At 41.6% G+C, this 21,371-nt stretch overlaps 1 protein-coding gene across 3 annotated transcripts in view; it reads right to left on the bottom strand.

Annotated features, from left to right (window-relative positions):
- VTI1B (vesicle transport through interaction with t-SNAREs 1B) overlaps positions 1-12,522 on the bottom strand; it is a 121,091-nt gene extending 108,569 nt beyond the window's left edge. Inside the window, exon 1 of one of the 3 annotated variants that reach the window (XM_072429074.1) lies at positions 12,257-12,522. In XM_072429074.1, the coding sequence (XP_072285175.1) occupies positions 12,257-12,353 (97 nt within the window). In that variant the 5' untranslated portion in view covers positions 12,354-12,522. The remainder of the gene's footprint in view (positions 1-12,256) is intronic. The other 2 variants (XM_072429073.1, XM_072429072.1) reach the window with 2 other exon arrangements.
- Positions 12,523-21,371: the final 8,849 nt, after the last annotated feature.

The following is a 21,371-nucleotide window of genomic DNA, read 5'->3' as shown; positions in this document are numbered from 1 at the left end:
TTCAGGAGCACGGTGCGTGGTCAAGGGGCGGGGGCGCCCCATTGAGTCTACGGGAAAGAGGGAGGACCCCGGTGAGGCTGGGAAGCATGGTGGATTTTCTAAGTAGGTATCCGGATCGGCAGGCCGCAACCATATTGAGGGAGGGTTTCCAGGAGGGTTTCAGGATTCCCTGCGAGCGGGTGACTTTAACCAGGGTGCACAAGAATTTGCAGTCAGCATTGCAGAATCCAGGGGTGGTGACGGCAAAATTGCAGAAGGAGGTGGCTTTGGGGCGCATGGCGGGGCCTTTTCGGGAATTGCCTTTGCAGAATCTGGTGATTTCTCCTTTGGGGGTGGTCCCCAAGAAGGAGCCGGGGCAGTTTCGGATGATCCATCATTTGTCCTATCCCACGGGGGAATCGGTTAACGATGGCATTGCGCCAGAGCTCTGCAGGGTGGTGTACACTTCTTTTGACAAGGCAGTTGACTTGGTTAGGAAGGCCGGGAGGGGGTGTTTGATGGCTAAGGCTGACGTTGAGTCGGCATTTCGGTTGCTGCCGGTGCATCCTGATAGTTTTTGCTTGCTGGGTTGTTGTTGGGAGGGTGCGTTTTATGTGGATAAATGTTTGCCTATGGGCTGTTCGATTTCTTGTTCTTTGTTTGAGTTGTTTAGCTCCTTTTTGGAATGGGTGGTTAAGGAGGTCTCCGGTGTTCAGTCTATCATTCATTATCTGGATGATTTTTTATGTGTTGGTCCTAGTGGGTCCTCGGTTTGTGCTAACTTGTTGGGCACTTTGGAGCATGTGGCGGGGCAATTCGGGGTCCCCTTGGCTGGGGACAAAACGGTAGGCCCTGTGACGGAGCTGGCTTTTTTGGGGATACTGTTGGATTCGGTGCGTATGGAATGTAGGTTGCCTGAAGACAAGTTGGAAGCTCTTAGAGGAGAGGTTCGGAGGGCCTGTTGTTTGGAAAAGATACGGTTGGTGGACTTACAGTCGTTATTAGGGAAGTTGAATTTTGCTTGCCGGATCATGCCTATGGGAAGGATATTTAGCCGCAGATTGGCAGCGGCAACGGCTGGGATGAAGCGGCCAGAACATTTTGTTCGTCTGACAAAAGTGTTGCGGCAGGATCTTGGGGTATGGAGACAGTTTTTGGAGCAGTACAATGGGAGGTCGCTGTGGCTGGAGGCCCAGGTTGATAACGATTTTTTGGAGCTTTGGACTGATGCAGCGGGCAGTTCAGGTTTTGGGGCATACTTTGCAGGCCATTGGTGTGCGGAGGCATGGCCTGAGGACTGGCGGAGGCTGGGGTTGTGTAAGAATTTGGTTTTGTTGGAGCTGTTTCCATTGGTGGTAGCACTGACTTTGTGGGGTTCCCGGTTGCAAAATCGGAAGGTTAGATTCCACTGCGACAACTTGGGGGTAGTGGAGGTGATCAACAATAATTCTGCGTCTTCCCCTCAGGTCATTTGTCTTTTGCAGCACTTGGTGCTGGTGTGCCTGCGGCTGAATGTGTGAACCATTTGATAAGGATCTTGTGTGAGAAGAAGCATAAAGAGTGGCTAGCAGCCTTAGGAAGGTGTCACCAGAATTCATGCGTTGGAGTGTAAGAATAGGTAACTCCAGGACAAGCTGTCAAAGGCTTTTTGGAGGTCAATAGACAGTAGCATGGAACATCTTTGGGCTCCCCATCGCAATTGGTGATGACAGCAAAAATTAGGTAGATGGACCTTCTGGTTTGGTCCGGAGCTTGACGGTGTGGTTTAAACCCCACTTGGTCAGGGTGAATGTAGGCTGGGGGGGCCAAACCTATGGCTGGCAGGCCACAAATCTGACCCACGGAGCTGTCAGAGCTGGCCCTCTGCTAATTCTCTCTCTGCATGTTGTCTTGCGGGGGACCCACTCGCATCTCCTATGTTTCTCGATGAGAGCCGTGTCCATGCTGCTGTCATTATCCCCATGTATAAACCTTCATATCTCCTACACTGATTGTCATAAAAATGTGGAATTTTCAGGGTACACAGAAGACCCCAAGACCTGCTGCTAAACCAAATTTAGGCCCGCTACAGCTAACAAGCATAAAATCCTAACAACAATCGGATATTTTTACATTAAGTGGGGCTTTTTTAAGACCAGGGTCCCCAAATTGAGTTTGCATGCTGGGGACCCCCTGGGGGCCACCCCCATGGCAATTAACATTAGGGTACTGGCAATTGTCTGTCCGCTGTGTTGCCCCTTAAAGTTCACAAAACTTCAAAGCTGCATTTAGAAATCTGGCCGTGTAAATTTGAAATGCGCTCTGAAATCCATGCCGGAAATTTGAAGGATATGGATTGATTGTCGGATTTTTGAATGTCAACCTGTAACTAGAAACATTTCAACTTAATTTAATTTTTAATTAAACTTATTGTAGTTTTAAACATACATCTTTAATGTTTGTTTGCATTGTGGATCGCTAGTTTTATCCCAATGTCAACAGCGGCACCCAGATAAAAAAAAGGTTGGGCACCACTGATGTAGGCACTTAGGAAGGAGTTCAGATGTAGCTACATTATCTTGGTCATGATTTTGATATTACAGTTAGTAAGTAAAATCAGGTAATAATTGGCCATGGAGATGTGATCTTTGCCCGGATTGGGTATGGTTAGGCATTAACCAAGTGCATACCCAGCTTCAGTCTGAACTTCTTGTAAAATGTAATAGAAAAACCCATTAGGGCCTGTGGCACTGTATGTTTTAAGAAGTTTTAGGCACTGTACGTTTTAATGAGTTTTAGGACAAACTTTCCTCTATCAAAAAAGGTTCCTCCAATCTCTGTTTGTTACATAGCTGCATAGTCAATTAGGTTGAATATCTGTCATATTCAACCACTAGGGAAATAAACATATCCCAGATAAAAGCCCTATAGACATAGTTGATCCAGAGGGAGGCCAAAAAAAAAAAAAAAACCCTGCTTCAACGGAAAAAAAGATTCCTTCCGGATTCCTTGTCTTTACTTTGAAACTTTAATACCCAGGTAAACTATGTACTTGCTAAAACTATTTCCTGAGGGACCCTATTCCACATTTTCACAGACCTTACTTTAAAGAATCCCTTCCTTATCCAGGGATTAAACTTCGTTTCCTCCAGATGGAAAGAGTGCCTCATTGTCCTTTTATCGATCTTAAAGTGAAAAATAGGGAAAAGAATTCTCTATATGGAGTATTTGTATATGAAAAAGAACAAAGAAAGAGAAGGGTTTTCTTGGCAAAAGTATGTATTGTATTAGTAATAGTAGCTCATTGAATAATACAAGTCATTTTGATTTTATTCACACTAAGATCATATTTAGAATATAGTTAGGCCCTAGAGGCACTATACAGCAATTATATAATGGTATACACGATAAAATCCTGCCGGTATATTAGAGTAGAATAGTTGGTTTCTTGCATTAAACCAAGATAAACGCCACGTTTCATCCGATACAGGCTTCCTCAGGTAGCGGTACATAAGTGAGACATTAGACCAGTACTTGATATAATCTAATATGTTGCAAACATAGAATAATAAATTATACAAAAGTTTATACAACAGAATAATAGAGTTCAATGACATCAAAATATGGATAATGTTTGTGTATGTGCATATATATATTTTTTAACAATATACATATAAATGGGTTAATAGTCATAATAGTGATGAAGAATGGTAGGACATAAGAATAATTTGCACAATTGTGACCAATATTACGTAATGATAACCAATGATAGGAAAGATGTGAGCCAGTGAAATTAATAATAAATTTAAAATGATTAACTCACATGGTTCCTTAGTAATAGCAGTCTAAATAAAAAGGGGAGGGAAGGCCCCTAAAAGGATACATGCCCCTGCATAGAAAGGAGGAGTAGTATATTGAATAATGGTTATTGAAAAAAATGGAAATGCTCTGTAGAGTGTAGGTGAAAATTTTAAGAATGAATCTCCAGGGATGCACCAAGAAAGCAGAGTAGGTAAAATGTAATTACCTGAAGCTTTTACACTGCTTGTATATGCCGAATGGGAGGTACAGTGTAGCAGCTGGGAGCAAACCGCAGCCAAGGTCCCTGCAAATCAGTAGAGAGCAGTGTGGCAGGGATGGTCCCAAACACCTCCCCTATTTATATGAGAGGTAACGTGTTTGGGAACATCCACTCCACGTGCTATGATTCTGTTGTACGTCAGGTTGTACTGGGAGGCGCCGCCCCGGGGAGGAATGCCTATGGTGCCACCTCAAATGTTTTTTGCTATCACATTCAGTTTTTACGATACAGGGTAACCTCCACTTTTGTCAAAATACATACAAATTTTACATACAATGAAAAATAAATGAAATAATAACCTGAATGTACTGTTTATTTAAATTTGTTTTGTTCAAAGGATTTATTGTTACTCTATGACATTTTTTTTTTACAGTAAAACATTTGAAAAATAATCGGGTAGGCAGTTAAAGTAAAAATATATGCTTATAGCTTTTCCTGGAGTGTTCAGTGTTAGGACAATCCCGCCAGATGCTCCAACAATAGTCAGTTATCATATGTACATCCCATCTACCCCGATAACGTCCATCAACACACCAGCATTTATTTTTTCAAATGACAGGCTAGGAAATGCAAAAATGAGGACTACTTCAGTTGGCAAAGCTTTAACGATGCTTCATCAGACCCAGTTTCATGTGCAGAGGCAGGAATATAATATTCTTTATATCAACAAGTAGCTCATGTAGAATGTTTGGATCACCCAGTTTTAGAGCAGATCTTGCAGGCCAATTACTTTCCACCCAATGCCTCTCACAAGCTCTGCTGTCCCACATGCACAGAAAAACAGCGATACTTGGTGTATCTGGGTTGCTGACCAAGAAAGAAGCATACCATTTTAAGGTCAACACAGATGACCCAATTGTGTTGGTGATATTGCAACAACTCAATGACTCTCTTTATGTCTGCAAATTCTTCACAAAGAGAAACTGAATGGCTAATTGAAACTGACCCAAATATATTGCCATTGTGAAGGAGGACACACTTTAACCTCTGCTTTGAGCTAAAGATGAATAGTCGCCATTCAGTCGAAATTTAGATTGGAATTCCCAATTCCTCTATTAAACCAGGTATGTTATGGCAATACACAAAGCCACTGTAAGTTCTAAAGTACTGCAGAAATACAATTTCTCTGGGTACGATACCTTTGTACCTTTTTCAAGTAAGTTTTTCTCACGCAGTCTTGATGCTAGGAGTTCTGAAGCCTTCTTCGATTCGTCCCAAATCACGCCCCAAATCACTCAACTCATGCTGATCAAATCCCTTATGAACACTGTCCTCTTCAATATCAAACTCTTCATCATTGTTGTCACCTAGTTCATCACCATAATCATGTTCTTCAAGAGAGGGTAGTGTAACAAAAACCGGCACTGGGATTTCATCTGAATAAGCCACTGGGCGTATAGCCAATGGTAGACTAGGATACTCTATGTTACATTTATTTTTCTTGTTATATTCTGAAGTTTTACTATAGTACAGTATAAGTCACTGAAATGATCTCCTGGCTCTTGCCAAACCATAGGTATACCAAATGGCATCCTAACACGTGTTCCCTTTGTCCACATCCATAAACCCTCGACACACCTTATGAGGGGCCCAAGACTTATCTTGATCACCAAGTTTAACTTTGAAATTTGTCAATTAGGCTTGCTCTACAAATGTGCTGATGTTTGCCCTTTGACTAGGAATGGTAAAAACTGACACAGATATAACAAAAACAGGCTTGTTTAGGCACTTACGACGAGAAACAACAGAACCAGACATGGTTTGAAAGAAAGGAAATACGTGTGTAAGTAGAAAAATAAACTTTGCTTATTCACTACGTAGAGCAGCGCACAACCTCGGACCACACTGTCTTGCGTGTAAATGAATAGCCTATACAAATCCACGCTACATTAATTGCATTATTATAAGCGGTAGAGAATAAACCTGACCTAATAGAAGAAAACTAACCGCACTTTCCGAATCAGCATACCTATTTTAGTGTAAATAAGCTTAAAAATTGAAGTCAACAACAAATTGTTCAAAATTGTTCCCCAGTGTTATCCCTTCATTCACTCCTTCTCCCTCCCAGCAAACCCTCATAACTATGCAATACATTTCTTCATTCCCTCATCCACCTCTTAGACCCCATTTAATAACCCAATTTTTCCCATATCAGTTTTGTATACCGGCTGCCCTCGCCCGACTAACAGGGAGGGACAGTAGCACCAGCTTTTTAGCCAAATGGGTACCTCCTTACTGCCCCACTTGCTCCCTCCTTGTATGCGCCTATCCATTTGGATGAGCGCACTTTGCCGATATCATGCAAAATCAATATCTATATTTTGTTGTATTAGGACTCTAGTACTCTGTTGTATTACCTTTTGGGTAACCTATTAATCTATGTTTGCAACATATTAGACTATATCAAGTACTGGTCTAACGTCTCGCTTATGTACCGCTACCCCTGAGGAAGCCTGCATCAGGCGAAACGTGTCGGGGATCTCGGTTTAGCGCAAGGGACCAACTATTCTACTCTAATATCTTGCCAGGAATTTATCATGTATAACATTAGATGATTGCAGTATAGTGCCTCTAGGGCCTAACTATGTTATAACTTTGATCTTAGTGTGAATAAGATAAAAATACTTGTATTGTATTATTCAATGAGCTACTAATACAATACATATTTGCCAAGAAAACCCTTCTCTCTCCTTGTTCTTTTTCATATTGACAATTCAGGGCTGGCATTAAGCCCATCAAGGGCTTAAGTATATCTACCACGTACATATATCTGGTTTACTCTTTCATTTGTATATTTATACAGGGTGATCAATTCCCCCCATAAATGTCTGGTCTTAAGGGAGGACAGATTCAGTTCAGCTAATCTCTCCTCCTATTGGAGTTCCCTCATTCCTTTTATTAGCTTTGTTGCCCTTCTTTGCACTATATCCAATTCCACAATATCCTTTTTGTGAACTGGTGCCCAAAACTGGACTGTATATTCCAGATGTGGTTTGACCAATGCTTTGTACAGGGGCAGAATTATGTCTTGATCTCTGCAGTCTATTCCTATTTCAATCCAAGAAAGTACTTTGCTAGCTTTAGATATTGAAGCTTGCATGCTAATATTAAGTCTATGATCTAACAGAACCCCCAGATTCTTTTCTGACTCCTCCAAATGTATTTTCCCAGGACAGTATGAAGCATGCATGTTGTTAGCCCCTAAATGCATAACTTTACATTTCTCAAAATTAAATGTCATTTGCCACCTGATTGCCTAATCAAATTATTACCCAAATCAAACTAAATCCAGGTCTGCTTGTAGATTACATCTTAGACCATTCAGAGTTTGAATTATTAATCACTAATCTCTGTATGCAGTCTTTATGCCAGCTCTCTGTAAATTTTCAGATTAAATGTTGTAAACCAATAGACCCTAACTTGCATATTCACTGTCAGTGGGGTACTTGTCAAAGTCCAAGTATACTATATCAACTGCTACTTAACCATCTACCTTTTTACTTACTACCTTTGAGACTGGCATCTAACTTACTACCGTGGTGACTGGAATTCTAGTCCTGTACTTCAGTGCTTTTTCCCCAAGACAAATTGCAATAGGAGGACCACTATACCAGGTCCCGTGAGACTGACCAGGATACAATAAGTCCCTACTCCAATGAACAGCAAAACCAAGGATCAAGGAAACACAACTGGAACTCAAACATGTGCCATCTAACCATTAACCAATTGAAATAGATTTCATCGGCCTCAGAAATGCATTCCATGCAGTTAGGGTAATTGGCTTTTGCCCCAAACTGACCTTGGGCTTGGATTTAGATTGTGAGCTCCTTTGAGGCACAGTTATTGACATTACTATGGACTTTATAAAGCGCTGCGTAATATGTCACTACTATATAAATACAGCATAGTGAGTGTTTTTCATAAAACAAACTTTATTTCAATATTATATATATTCCTATAAGGCAAATCAGGTGCCATCTTGTGGCCATTTTCGTCACACTTAAGGTCAATTTTGGGTGTTTGTCGATTGAAACTCACCATTATATCATAATATTTATACTATTATTGGGTAACCTCAACGCCATCATTATTCCATGGTCATTTCAATCACTACATCTACTTTATATTTACTTTTATTTTTTTTATATATCATACTCGACACCCATTATACACGCTAACACATTGGATAACAATTAGGATTGCATGAGCAGCACAATATTAGAAATGCCTTTATTTCTCCTAACACCTAGGAATCATCACCTAAGTGCATTCTCAAGGACTATAAAAAAAAAAGTTCTATATCCAACAATAGAGCTAGCCCTAACCATGAGTTAAATATTTCACACATATATTACCTAACAGTATTGCTATCAACTTAAGAGTACCTGCACTAAACACTATATCCTCTCTGTCCCCCTTTTTCATCCCTAGCTGCTTTTCCAAAGCACTACTGTTTTTTTAACCCAATCATTCCCCAAGTAGTAAGAGGACAATTAGTCTCCACAAAAAGATTTGTGCAATATTACCAAGTAAGCTTTTTTAGCATCAACTTTAATACTGCAATACTGTTATAAATATTTGATATCTGACCTTTCTCATTACCTACAACTCTAAAGGTCTTCCCAACAAACCCCCGAGGAAGCCTTATCAGGCGAAACGCGTCGGGCAGGAAACCAACCTTTGCTGTTTGAACAGGACCTAAAAACTACTTGTACCGTACACTTACATTTTATCTAGCTTAGTTCTCCTATGTTAGTAATAGGACTAGCATAGGTCATCTCTGTCTAGTTTTAGAATACTTGCGATTGAAATAAAGTTTTTTGTTTTATAAAAAACACTCAGTGCTCTGAAAAAGCCTGTCTATTCTCTATCTCTAAAAAACTCACTTCCTCATTATAACTCCAGACTGGGCACACTGGAAACTATTCCTTATCAAATTCATTGGGTTACCACATTTGGTGTAAACAACCATCTAAATACAACATAATTATAATAAAATAATATTATCTCCTTTGCTGGTAGTGTCAAACTCTGTGAAGCTCTGAACCCACACCAACATTTCTGCCGTTTTGTTTGAAGGTAAAAGCGTTCTAGATTTCACTGTAATTTTAGTAGCTTTCTAGTGGCTCTACAGCTCTCGGCAGGACAGCAACTGTCCGAAGATCATCCCAGGCTGCCTGTAATGCAAGGCAAACAACTTAGCAAAGCCCAGGATTGCTTGATCCAGGCAGTTCCAAGGATGAAGGATCCACCTCCAGCAGCCACAGCACGCTCTGCTCCAACGTGATCTAAAATAGCTTTTCAGAGGGCACAGGATTCTAGTTCCTCTGCTGAAATGGAGGTCCATATTTATCAGGATCCTGCACAAGGAGGCAAGGAATCCCCCTCCTCCCCAATTAAAACGCCAGAAGCCTTCAGTTCCCCCACACCATACAAATCACATGGGAGACACAGCTTCCCCTTCTTTATCCCAAGACATTGACTCCCTTTATAGAGTTCTCAGCCTTCCTCTTCTCTTGAGGAAGTACATGATCCATCTAGTACTGATAACATACCCGGGGCCCAAGTAAACAATACAAAGAACTCTGGGGAAGCTACACTTATTGCACAATTTGCAGCTCTACTGGAAAGGAAACTTAATAAAGCCACATTTAAATATTATATTATTAATATATTTTCAATCTCTTGGCCAACGGTTAGACCTGATAGAGCAAAAAGCTGATGAAGCCATCTGCAGAATAACACAGAACACCAGCGCAATTTTTTCTTTGGAAGACTGACTGGACAATAGGTCCAGGCAGGGAAATATTTGCATTTGTTTAAATGGCATTTTGAGGCCTTTTCCCCCCCCCCCCCCTGTGCTTTTCTTTTCCCTGAAACCCTACATCCCCTCATGGAATATTCATAGCTTTGTGTCTCCCAGGTCTGGTATAGGTCAGCATATTTTGAAGGTAATTATGGATAACTCCAATATAGCATGCATTGCATGCATATATTGATGGTTATTACTAACAAAGTTTTAATGTTTTTGGCTCACAATGTGCAAGGCCTTAATTCTCCAATTAGGAGGATTAAGGCCTTTCAATACTACCATACTATGGGGTGGATGTACTAGCATTTCAAGAAAACCACTTTTCTTGGGCGTCATACCCCAAATACCTTCACAGAAGTTTTCCACTTGTGTTTCTAGCTAATGCCATTGAAAAAAAGAGAGGTTTGGTCCTATGTTTCTCTAAATCAGTCTCCTTTACACTGCATTCTGAACATAGGAGAGAGAGGAAGATGGCAGATATTTATTAGTGATTGGTAAAATTGCTAAAGCTTTGGTCCTGGTCTATGCCCCTACCACGGGCCAATATGTATTTTTTAGGGACATGCTTGAAAAAATGTCACTCTGATAGAGGGATCTTTGATAATGATGGGAGACTCTAACCTGGCTCTAGATCAGATTCTGGAAAAGGCGTCAGTCCTGATCTACAGACACCCCCTGAAACAAAATTTGAGATTTGCATCCCTATTGCAGCAATTTGATTTGATTTATGCCTGGAGGGAACATCCTTCTGCTAGAGATTACATGTTTTATTCCTTAACCCACAGACAATATCCTAGAATAGACTATACTTTTTTTCAATCCCTAGAGCTTTCCCTACTTGTCTTTGGCGCAGACCCTAGAAACTCCTTGGTCACATCATGACCTATTTAGCAAGCCTTGGAGGGAGAAACCCCCGACCAACATGGCGACTTAATGAGTCCATGTTATGCAACACCACTTTGCACTGCACTTCCATTGGAAATCATCTAACAGACTATTTCTGTTTTAATGACCTGAAAGATGCCTCCCCTTCTACTAACTGGGAGGCACATATTGGAGGTCAATTTATTTCTCTTTCTACTAAAATCAAAAAACAATCCTAACATATAGAACGAAAACAAGGAGAGTTGTTAACATTGCAAAGGCAACAAAAATAACAACCACTTACAGACTTGCAAACACAAACTGAAGCACTCTGCACTAAACTGAACTTGTGCTTAACATTCAGGGCAGAAAAATAATTTAGATGGACCAGGCATAAACTTTTCTACCTGGGGAGACAACCCAGGATTACTATTGGCACATAAGCTTAATTACAGAAGCCACACTTTTGCTCTCTCCAAAATAAAATTGAAAGATGTCTCAGGACCCAGCTCTGGTTCTGGAGACTTTTCACAAATTTTACAAAAAAAATTTATGCGGCCCCAATGCCACTATCCAGAGACAGGTTGGAGTCTTTCTTCTCCAGTGTCCCTCTTCCTAAATTGTGCAGGGCTCATGCAAAACTCCTGGACAAAGAATTTATATATTCAGTTACACAAATCAAGTGGAAAGTGCTTTTTTTTCTAATTGTGATTATACCATATCTAAACTGAGCTCTAGACTGATTGACCTTTTTTTGGAGGAGGGGGTTTAAAGCCTTATTTTTAAATTTTATTTTTTTTAAGGGGGGGGGGTAAAGCTTTCGTCTGGGAGTGCAGAGCCTCCCAGGATACATACGTCATGGATTCCAGGAGGCTTCTTCTGGCTGCTCCTTCTGCATATGCCTAATCTCAGGAATGCACAGAAGTAGCTTTTTCTTCAATAGGCTAAAAAAAAATGCTGATCTCATGCATGCACAGTGCGAGATTGGGTGACATAGGAAGAAGGGTAAAGCGCCTTGCGCTTCCTCCACGCCTGGACGAAAGATGATACCAGGACACTGCGGTACTCGATGGATGGATCTAGAAAGGTAAACATGAGTTTTTTTTTGTAGTTTACTTCTGCTTTATTTCATTCCCAGCAACTGTAGGTATGCCAAAATACCTGCATACATGAGCAGCTCAGTGTACATTTTATCGCAGGAGGGACATCACCCGTCCCTTCTCCAACAACCTGCCTGCTACCAATTTTAATACAAAGTTTCACTTTAAGAACACCACACATTGCAGCGTTTGGCACCTCAATGTCAGTCTGCACAGTGTCTAGAATCCTGCAAGATGAAGACACCGTGGCACAGTTCTGCTCCACAGTGGCCAGTTCAGCATAAATGGGCACTAACATTACTGTGCCTATAATGAGTTACCACGCAATAAATATAGAAAGACAGCTGGCAGGTTTTAACAGCTATGATAGTAACACAAAAGCTTCTGCATCAAATGCATTCATTTAGAAAAATTGTTTGCTCATAAAATATGTATATTTACCTTCATGGCGACTTTTTAAACACTCAGGCACCTTTTGCAAACGTTCATAATAAATCCGAAAGGTATCGTGAATGGCTTCAAACTGCTCAGAAGACATTGAAATACGTTTTCCTCCTCTTACAGAGCTGGCAAAACCAACAATCCCACGTGACAATGACACTACTTTACTCACGTGACATTGAATAAGATTTGTCACGTGACTGTATACGAGTACTATTTTCGTAAACAGATGCTAGACCGAGGTTAGGGTAGATGCTAAAAATTGAGTTGTTGAACGAATGGGCGGGGCTTGCCGAGTAACGAAATACTTACAGAGCATTCTGGGGCTTTACTCTCTGCATTTCCATGTTACTGGTTGCTGTGAAGGAAACGTCAAGAATTCAGTTTTTTAGAGTAGGTCTCCCTCTAGAGGGCATAATCTAGCTAGCTCTATAGCAAGTGTGCTAGAATGGAGTGGGTTGGAGGAGGGTATCATTACAGATAATATAATCTATACAAATCAGTGCAGACAAGGCTAGTATTAGGTTGACAGAGGGAGAATTGTACAATTTAAAATTTATTTTACAGAATATTAAAATAAAATTAGTGTTGACTTGGAAATAAATTGCTTAGCCCATTTGTAACTTTATTGCAACTTTTTTTATTATCATATATAGAAATTACATGTATTAAAACCAAATAATAAAATAATCACACTTGCCTTTAATTCCGCAGTTCCCTCGATCGTGCTGCACCTTTCCTTGAAAGATCCAGCTTTCCTGGAATTTTCCTTTCTCCTGATAGAAGGAAGCACTGGGCCCCACCATCTTCAACTTTCTTCATCTGCGTGAGATGCATGACGTAATTATCCAGGGGGGCTCTATGCACCCATTCTGTCTTGATCGCTGCAGTCGTGCCGAAAGTAGAGGTGCTTCATCCTTTTGTTTTAAGGGTGTTGCATTAAAAAAAAAAAAAGATTTTTTTTTTTACTTTAAATAAAAGGGTTAGCTACCCTTTTATGTAAAGTAAAAACTTTGAGTTAAGCACCGCTTTAAGCTAAATTCCTCCTTTAAACCACTCCATTCTAACCTACTCTGTACAGAACAGGATAGAATGGAGTGGATGGAGGGAGGCTAGGTGAAATGCGATAAGGTAAAAAGACAAAGTTCTGCCCTCCTCTTGCCCACTTCATTTTGGCCTGTGCTGTACAAAAAGGGTAGAATGGAGTTGTTTGGAGGAGAACTCCCCCTAGAGAGCGTAATCTAGCCAGTTTTATAAGGAGAATAATAGAATCGACTTGTTTAGAGGAGGATATCATTGCAAATAACATAATCAAGTAGACAAAGGGAGAATTGTACAATTTAAAATGATTTTTTAGCTAAAATAAAATTAATTTACCCAGTAGTAAGCTTCCTTGCAATCTTTTTTTTATCATATATGGCAATCACATGTATTTAAGCCGAATTCCTCCTTTAAAACCACTCCATTCTGTCTCATTCTGTACAGAGCAGGCAGGGTGGGTGAGAGAAAGACAGCAGTTTGCTTTCTACAACTCACCACATTTCATGTAGCCTCCCTCCAACCACTCCATTCTATTCTATTCAGTACAGTGTGCTAGAATGAAGTGGGTTGGAGGAGGTTCTCCCTCTAAATGAAAATATAGCCAGCTCTATGGGGAAAATGCTATAATGGAGTGGGATAAGGGAGGAAATAACTGCTGATGGTATATTCTAGCCAAATCAGTGCAGACAAGGCTAGAATCAAGTTGACAGAGGGTAATTGTACAATTTAAAAAGTATTTTATGGAATACTTTATTTTTAGTAAAATTGCTATGAACCTAAAAATAAATAGTTTTACCCTTCTTTGCAGTCTTTTTTTATTATATATAGAAATTACATGTATTTAGGCTAAATTCCTACTTTAAACCACTCCATTCTATCCCATTATGTACAGAGCAGGCCAGAATGGAGTGGGCAAGAGGAGGGCAGAACTTTGCCTTTTTACCTTATCACATTTCACCTAGCCTCCCTCCATCCACTCCATTCTATCCTATTCTGCACAGAATCGGTTAGAATGGAGTGGGCGCACACAAACTTACATTCTATTCCTCCTGCATCATTGTATCCATCTGTCTTTTGCAACCCCTATTTAATTCACACCACTGTGTAATATGTTGGCGCTACTTAAATCCTTAACTGTGTAGAGAGGTATCATAAGAGAGAGTAATTCAAGAGCATAGGTAGTCCTAAGGTGGTGCCCAGCCCTAGTTAATACAAAAATGTAAGAAAGAGGAGAAGAAAAGAAGGCTTTTTGAAGGGCACGTAATAAAAACTGATAAGCAGTACTTTATTAGAATACTAAACAATGTACAAATAAACACAATAAAAAAGATGTATAGTTCGCAATTATCATAATACAATGAATTAAGGTTAATGGTACACTGATAGTCGGTGTATTTAATAAGTGTAATTATGTATAGTATATCTCCTTCCCAACACGTTTTACCCTTTTAAGGCTTCCTTAGGGGATATGGAGGGTAAGATGGCAGTGTTCAAGCTTGATTTTCCATGAAGGTAATCCCGTTAAAAACAATGAAGGTGGAATAGACTTGGTGGATTGACCGCTGGGTAAGGGTAATTTATCTGTAGAGAGCTGTAAAATACTTAACAGATATTCGCTCTCCAGAATAAGATGATGAATATGGGTAATTTGTCAAACACCCAGGATAACTTCTATGTGTTAGAGAGACATGAGGTTTCAAGTGGCACAGGGAAAATGGGGTTGGATATTGCGTCCTATCATTTTCCCAGCTAGAATGGAGTGGGCAAGAGGAGGACAGCACCTTGCCTTTTTTCCTTATTTTACTCAGCCTCCCTTCAACCACCCTATTCTATCCTATTCTGTACAGAGCAGGGTAGATTAGAGTGGGAGAGAAGAGGACAGCACTCTGCCTCACTCGAATCATTCTATTGTATCCTGTACAAAGCAGGCAAGAATGGAATGGATGAAAGGACCACATTTCACTATGCCTCCATCCAACCACTCAATTTTATTCTGTACAGAGCAGGCTAAAAAATAATGAGTGAGAGGACAGCACTTTGGCTTCTTTACCTCACTGCATCTGGCCTTCCTCCAAATACTCCATTCTAGGCTGCTTTGTACAGAATGAGGTAGAATGGAGTGGTTGGAGGAAAGCCTAGTAAAATGACATAAGATTTACTGTACAGACCAGGTTAGAATGTAGTGGGCAAGCAGACAACACTTTGCTACTATGGAGTTGGTGCAAGGATGAAAGTAATTAGTAGTGTTGTTGTTCGAATTCGGGTTGTCCTAATGTTTAACCCGAATATGACCATTCAGGTCGACCAAATTTTGTTGGATTCGAAGCCCTGAATTCGACCATCCCACAATGCCTAGGGACCTCCTCCATAATGCCTAGGGCCCTCCAATAACAGCAGGGATGCTCCCCTCCATGTTTGTTGTGGCAGGCAGCCGATTGGCTGTCTGTCACTGCATGCCACACAGGCAGCCATTGGCCTATATAAGGCCAGAGCCTGCCTGTATTTACCACTCCTGACAGATATTTGCTAGCATCACAACCTTTCTGTGCTGATTGGCTTGCTTTGTCAAAGTACAAAATTGTGCTTTACTTAGACTGTGTCACACTCACACTATTAGTCAGATAGATTGTTGGATTGTACTGTATTGGTGCAGTCCTGAAATCTACTGTACTCAGATAGGTAGAGCGTTTCACTGTTAGATAGATATATAGATAGGTAGATAGTCTGTCAGTGTGTTACATACACGCAGCCAGAGGCAGGGTACCCTCCCTGAATGCATGCACAGTATCACACTTGTACTGAGAGACAGAGACACAGACGCAGTGTATGTTGGAAGTACAACATCTTACAGCTTAGTCTATTGTTGGATTGACTGCAGTTCATAATTATGACACTAGATTTCGCTGTTACTAATTCTTACTTGTGGTTTTTCTTTTCTCTCTCTGTTTTTCTATGATGTGTTACATATATCCAGTGTTATTCCTCATGTAAGGAGACCTTCCGTTTTTGCATGCATGTTCTAATAAAGACAGCTTCTGTTAACCCACAATGGCTGTTCTAGGATGACTCCACTGCCCCCGACAATCATACTCTGCAACAGGTTATGGGCCCAGTCGCTGGATAAAGACAAGCGACCCGGCATGGTCCTGGCAGGACAGAGCCCCGAACGGGAGAAGATGTGGCTGACGCGGAGATCAATATAAGGAAGCTTTCCAGGGACATCTCCTCTAGACAAGCAAGACTGTTAAACTCAGAGGTTAAACTCTCAGTAGTCAGTTTAAGGTGAAAATGCTGTTATCCAGAGATGACTTGTGGGAGGTTACCACCACAGAGAGGCCACAGGACAATTATCAGGACTGGGACAAGAAAAATAAACAGGCATGGGTCATTATAAGCTTACTAGTGGAGGATGATCAGCTCATTCACATACGCCATGAGGGCACAGCGAAAGGTATGTGGGATATACTGAAAAGACTGCATGAAAGATCCAATTTAAACAGCAAGTTGTTTCTGCTGCGGAAACTTTACAAAATGAGGCTCAGCAGAGAACAGGACATGCAGGAGCTTATAAACGCCATGCTGGAAGTGATTGCACAACTCAGATCAATTGGGGGGAATATAACAGACAGTCACGCCACAGCCATGTTGTTATGCAGTTTACCAGATACATATACTGCACTGAATAATGCACTGGAGACACGGCCTGAAACAGATCTGACACTGGCATTTGTAAAAACCAGGCTCATAGATAAGTATCAGAGAAGAAAGGAATTAGTGCATGACTCCACAGAAACTGACACCAGAACCGCTCCTAAAGCTACAGACGCAAGGTTACACAGGAAGGAGACTAGGGTGTGTTTTAGATGCCAAAAACAGGGACACATAAAGAAAGACTCTACTATATGGAAAGCAGAGCAAATGAGACAGCGTCGCTCATATACTAAACAGAAGGTGAAAGCCACAATCTCTGATCCATGGGAAGGAAACTGGAATGCCACATTTAAAGTGACAGACAACCATAAATGTCAAGGCTGGTGCATCGACTCGGGGGCAACCAGTCACATGACAAATGATAGAAGTTTTATCACAGAACTTGATCTGAATAACAAAGAAAATATTTACCTTGCAGATGGACGTAAAATACACGCAGGATAGGGCACGGAACCCTTGTATGCACTGATGATGCGGAACACAACTTAGCTATACCAGTGAAAGATGTGCTTTATGTTCCTGATCTAGATGGAGGACTCTTATCTGTGAAGCGTCTAACAAGCAGAGGACTCACTGTAAAATTCCAAGGTAACAAGTGTTCTATCCTGGGCAGCAAGCGAACAATAGCAAGTGCCAAGCTGGATGATCATCTGTATCACCTCAAAACAGTGAAGGAAAAGGTGAGACTATGTAAACATAAGCATAATGACTGCATACACATGTGGCACAGACGTCTAGGTCACAGACACTCAGAATGTATACAGGAACTACAAAAGAGGAATCTGACAAAGGACCTAACAGTATCCCCTTGTCCAGTTACTGTTAAAAACCACTAGTCACATTTAAAACATCACAGTCCAGTCACATTTAAAAACCACCACCCAGTAACCTGGCGGGAACACCTGGTCAAAGCACTGAGTACTGTGCAACCACTTCCGCCCAAGAAGCAAGCTCAAACTGCTAGATCTTCCTCTGCTGCCTTTTCTCCTTCTGCCACCAAAGTTACCCGTGCTGCTGCAAGCAATTTGAGTGGGGCATGTAGCCAAGCGTTACCTTTTTCAGGCTCCACCAGCGGTGAGCAGGAGCTCCAATGCAGATCGGCTGCTGTTTTTCGCATTGCTAGCAGTCAAGACCAGGCATCATTGCCATCCCCCACAACTTCTACCCCATCATCCAATATTTCTGTGGTTAGCATTAGCAGCATCCAACCTTCTATCCCCCAGATGCTGGAGTGCAAGAGGAAATATGGCCCAAAAGACCCCAAAACAAAGCTAATCGATGCAGCAATTGCACAGCTGATTGCATTAGAGCTCCTCCCTTACCGGCTGGTGGACTCCAATGCGAACCCACAATACGTTTTGCCTAAGCAACGGTATTTTGCAGAAAAATGTGTTCCTGCTTTGCATGAACACGTGCACAGCAATGTGTCCATGGCCCTGCAGCACTCAATTTCTGGCAAGGTGCACCTGACAACCAACAGTTGGTCGAGCAAGCATGGAGTGGGAAAATATATTTCCTATACAGCTCAATGGGTAACTTTGGTGGCGGCAGGGGAAGATGGAGCTGGCCTGCATACCTACCTCAGCCCAGAGCACATCGCCATGCAATCTTCCCCTCAACCTCCACTACCACCTCCTCCTTTGACTCTTGTGCCTCAACCTCTTCCTCCAGGGACACTTTGCCGTGGAAACCCAGCACCTCCCATTCGGCAGCATCTGTTCACCACCAGCAACAACCTGCAGTTTGCTATTTACGTGCACAATTCAGACGTTGCCACACAGTCCTAAGGTTGCAAAGCCTGGGTTCCCTCACCCACACGAGCGCAGCAATTCTAAGTGCTTTGCGGGAGCAGGAGGACATATGGCTAACTCCCAACAGACTTCAGCCAGGCAAGTTCGTGTGTGATAACGGGGCCAATCTGCTGGCAGCCCTGCGTTGTGGGAAACTCACACACGTACCCTGCTTGGCTCACGTCATGAACCTGACAGCGCTTCCTTATGAATTACTCAGGTCTCCAGCCGCTGTTGCTGAAGGCCAGAAATTTGTCAGCGCATTTCTGCTGGTCATACACAGCCTGTGCCAGACTGGTGGATTTACAGTGAAATCTCAACCTGCCAGTGCACCGGTTAATTTGTGATGTGGCCACATGTTGGAATCCACATTTTACATGCTGCAGCGGCTGGCTGATAAACAGAAAGCGGTGGTGGATTACGTGGCAGAGTCTGTTCGTTGCAGACATATACCTACACTACCTTTCTTCAGTCCTGCAGAGTGGCTGCAAATTGAGGACTTGTGCACTGTATTTTAACCTTTTGAAGAGGCGACCAGGATGATCAGCAGGGATCAGGCCTGTGTCAGTGACACCATCCCCATCATATGCCTGCTGGAACAGATGATGGTGGATCTCGGACACGACACAGAGCGGATGCTGCATTAGGAGATGACGTTTCAAACATCATCTCAGACATGCATGCCTACTAGGCATAGTGCACCACAAATCCAGGAAGAGGAGGAGGGGAAGAGGATGAGGAGGACATTGCAAGCATGGGAGAAGGGGAGGAAGGGGCAGAGGAGGATATTGAGGGTACATGGCATCCATCCACCCAAACACAAGGCGGCATGTTCTGTGGATGGCAAGACCAGGCGGAGGAGGAGGACGACCCTGTGCTGCTGTTCAACTCACAGGAGTGTAGGTCTAGAATTACCTCAGCTGTGGGGAGTTTGAGCCACATGACAGCCCTCATGCAGGAGTGCATAGCCAAAGATCCGCGCATACAACACATAAAAACAAAGACTGATGACTATTGGATTGCTACATTACTGGATCCACGTTACAAGCCTGAGATACAACAACTCATCTTGCCCCAATACAGGGGACCTAAAATGCAGCACTACCAAGAAGTGCTCGTAAGGGACTTGTGCTTAGCTTTTCCGGCTGCCAGCAGCAGCAACAGGGATCCCTATGGCAGTTCCACCAGCAATGGGAGCTAAACAACTGCCTTAAGCAGCATGGGTGGCAGCAGCGGTAGAGGTCGTCTAAGCCAAACTATGCAGGCTTTTTTTCAGTGGAAGGAAGCCGCCACTTGTGCAGCAATTGCTAATGACACTCAGCAGCGCTACTCAGTCATGGTGAAGGAATACCTGAGCTCTACATGGGTCTTCTGCAACCTGCAAAGCCAGGACCCACTGGGCTACTGCGTATCCAAGCTTGAGCAGTGGCCCGAGCTGGCAGAACATGCCATTCAGATCCTTGCCTGCCCAGCTGCAAGTGTGTTATCTGAAAGAGCGTTCAGTGCAGCTGGGGGCGTAGTGAGTAACAAGAGAGAAATACAGAAGTTTTTCTGGCTTTTTGGATAGCTTGCAAGAGGTATCAGACTGAAATATGTGTGTTTTTTTGTACAGTAGGACAGAAATGTTTATGACTTTTTTAAAAAATAGCAACAGGTAGCAATTTTAACTGCACAATCTGTGTATTTCAAGATATACAGAAGGCTCCTAACCTGCCCTGTCACAATGCACAATAGCTTTTGTGATAGATTGCAAGAGGTATCAGACTGAAATATCTCTTTTTGTAGAGTAGCACAGAAATGTTTTTTCCTATTTGGATAAATAGCAAGAGGTAGCAAGAAAAACTGCACAATCTGTATATTTCTAGATATACAGAAGGCTCCTAACCTCTCCCTGTCACAGTGCACTTCTCTCCCTCACACAGAACACAAGATAGAGTGATTAACCCCTTCCCTCCTTCCCTGTATATATATATTTTTTCTCTTTGTTTTGCTAGATAGCAAGTGATATCAGTAATAAATATCTGTATTTTTTCCAGACATACATTTTACATAGATTGCAAATAGTATCAGAAGTAAAACATCAGTATTATTTTTTTACAGAAACACAGTAATTTTGATGGCTTTTTTTGATAGATAGCAAGTGGTATCAGAATTAAATATCTGTATTTTTTTACAGATATACAGACATTTTTATTGCTTTATTGATAGCAAGTAGTATCAGAAATAAATATCTGTATTTTTTTACGGAAATACAGATTTTTTTATGGCTTTTTGATAGATAGCAAGTGTTATCAGAAGAAACTATCTGTATTTTTTTACAGAAATACTGAAATTTTTATGGCTTTTTTAATAAATATCAAGTAGTAGTAGTATCTATCAAAAAAGCCTGTATATTTCTAGATATACAGAAGCCTCCTAACCTCTCCCTGTCACAGTGCACTTCTCTCCCTCACACAGAACACAAGATGGAGTGACTAACCCCTTCCCTCCTTCCCTGTATATAAATATATATATTTTCTCTTTGTTTTGATAGATAGCAAGTGGTATCAGAATTAAATACCTGTATTTTTTTA

The sequence above is a fragment of the Pyxicephalus adspersus genome, chromosome 12 (assembly GCF_032062135.1).
Source record: "Pyxicephalus adspersus chromosome 12, UCB_Pads_2.0, whole genome shotgun sequence".
Lineage (NCBI taxonomy): Eukaryota > Metazoa > Chordata > Amphibia > Anura > Pyxicephalidae > Pyxicephalus > Pyxicephalus adspersus.
Note: the sequence above shows the minus strand (reverse complement) of the source record. Positions and strands in the feature narration are given on the sequence as shown.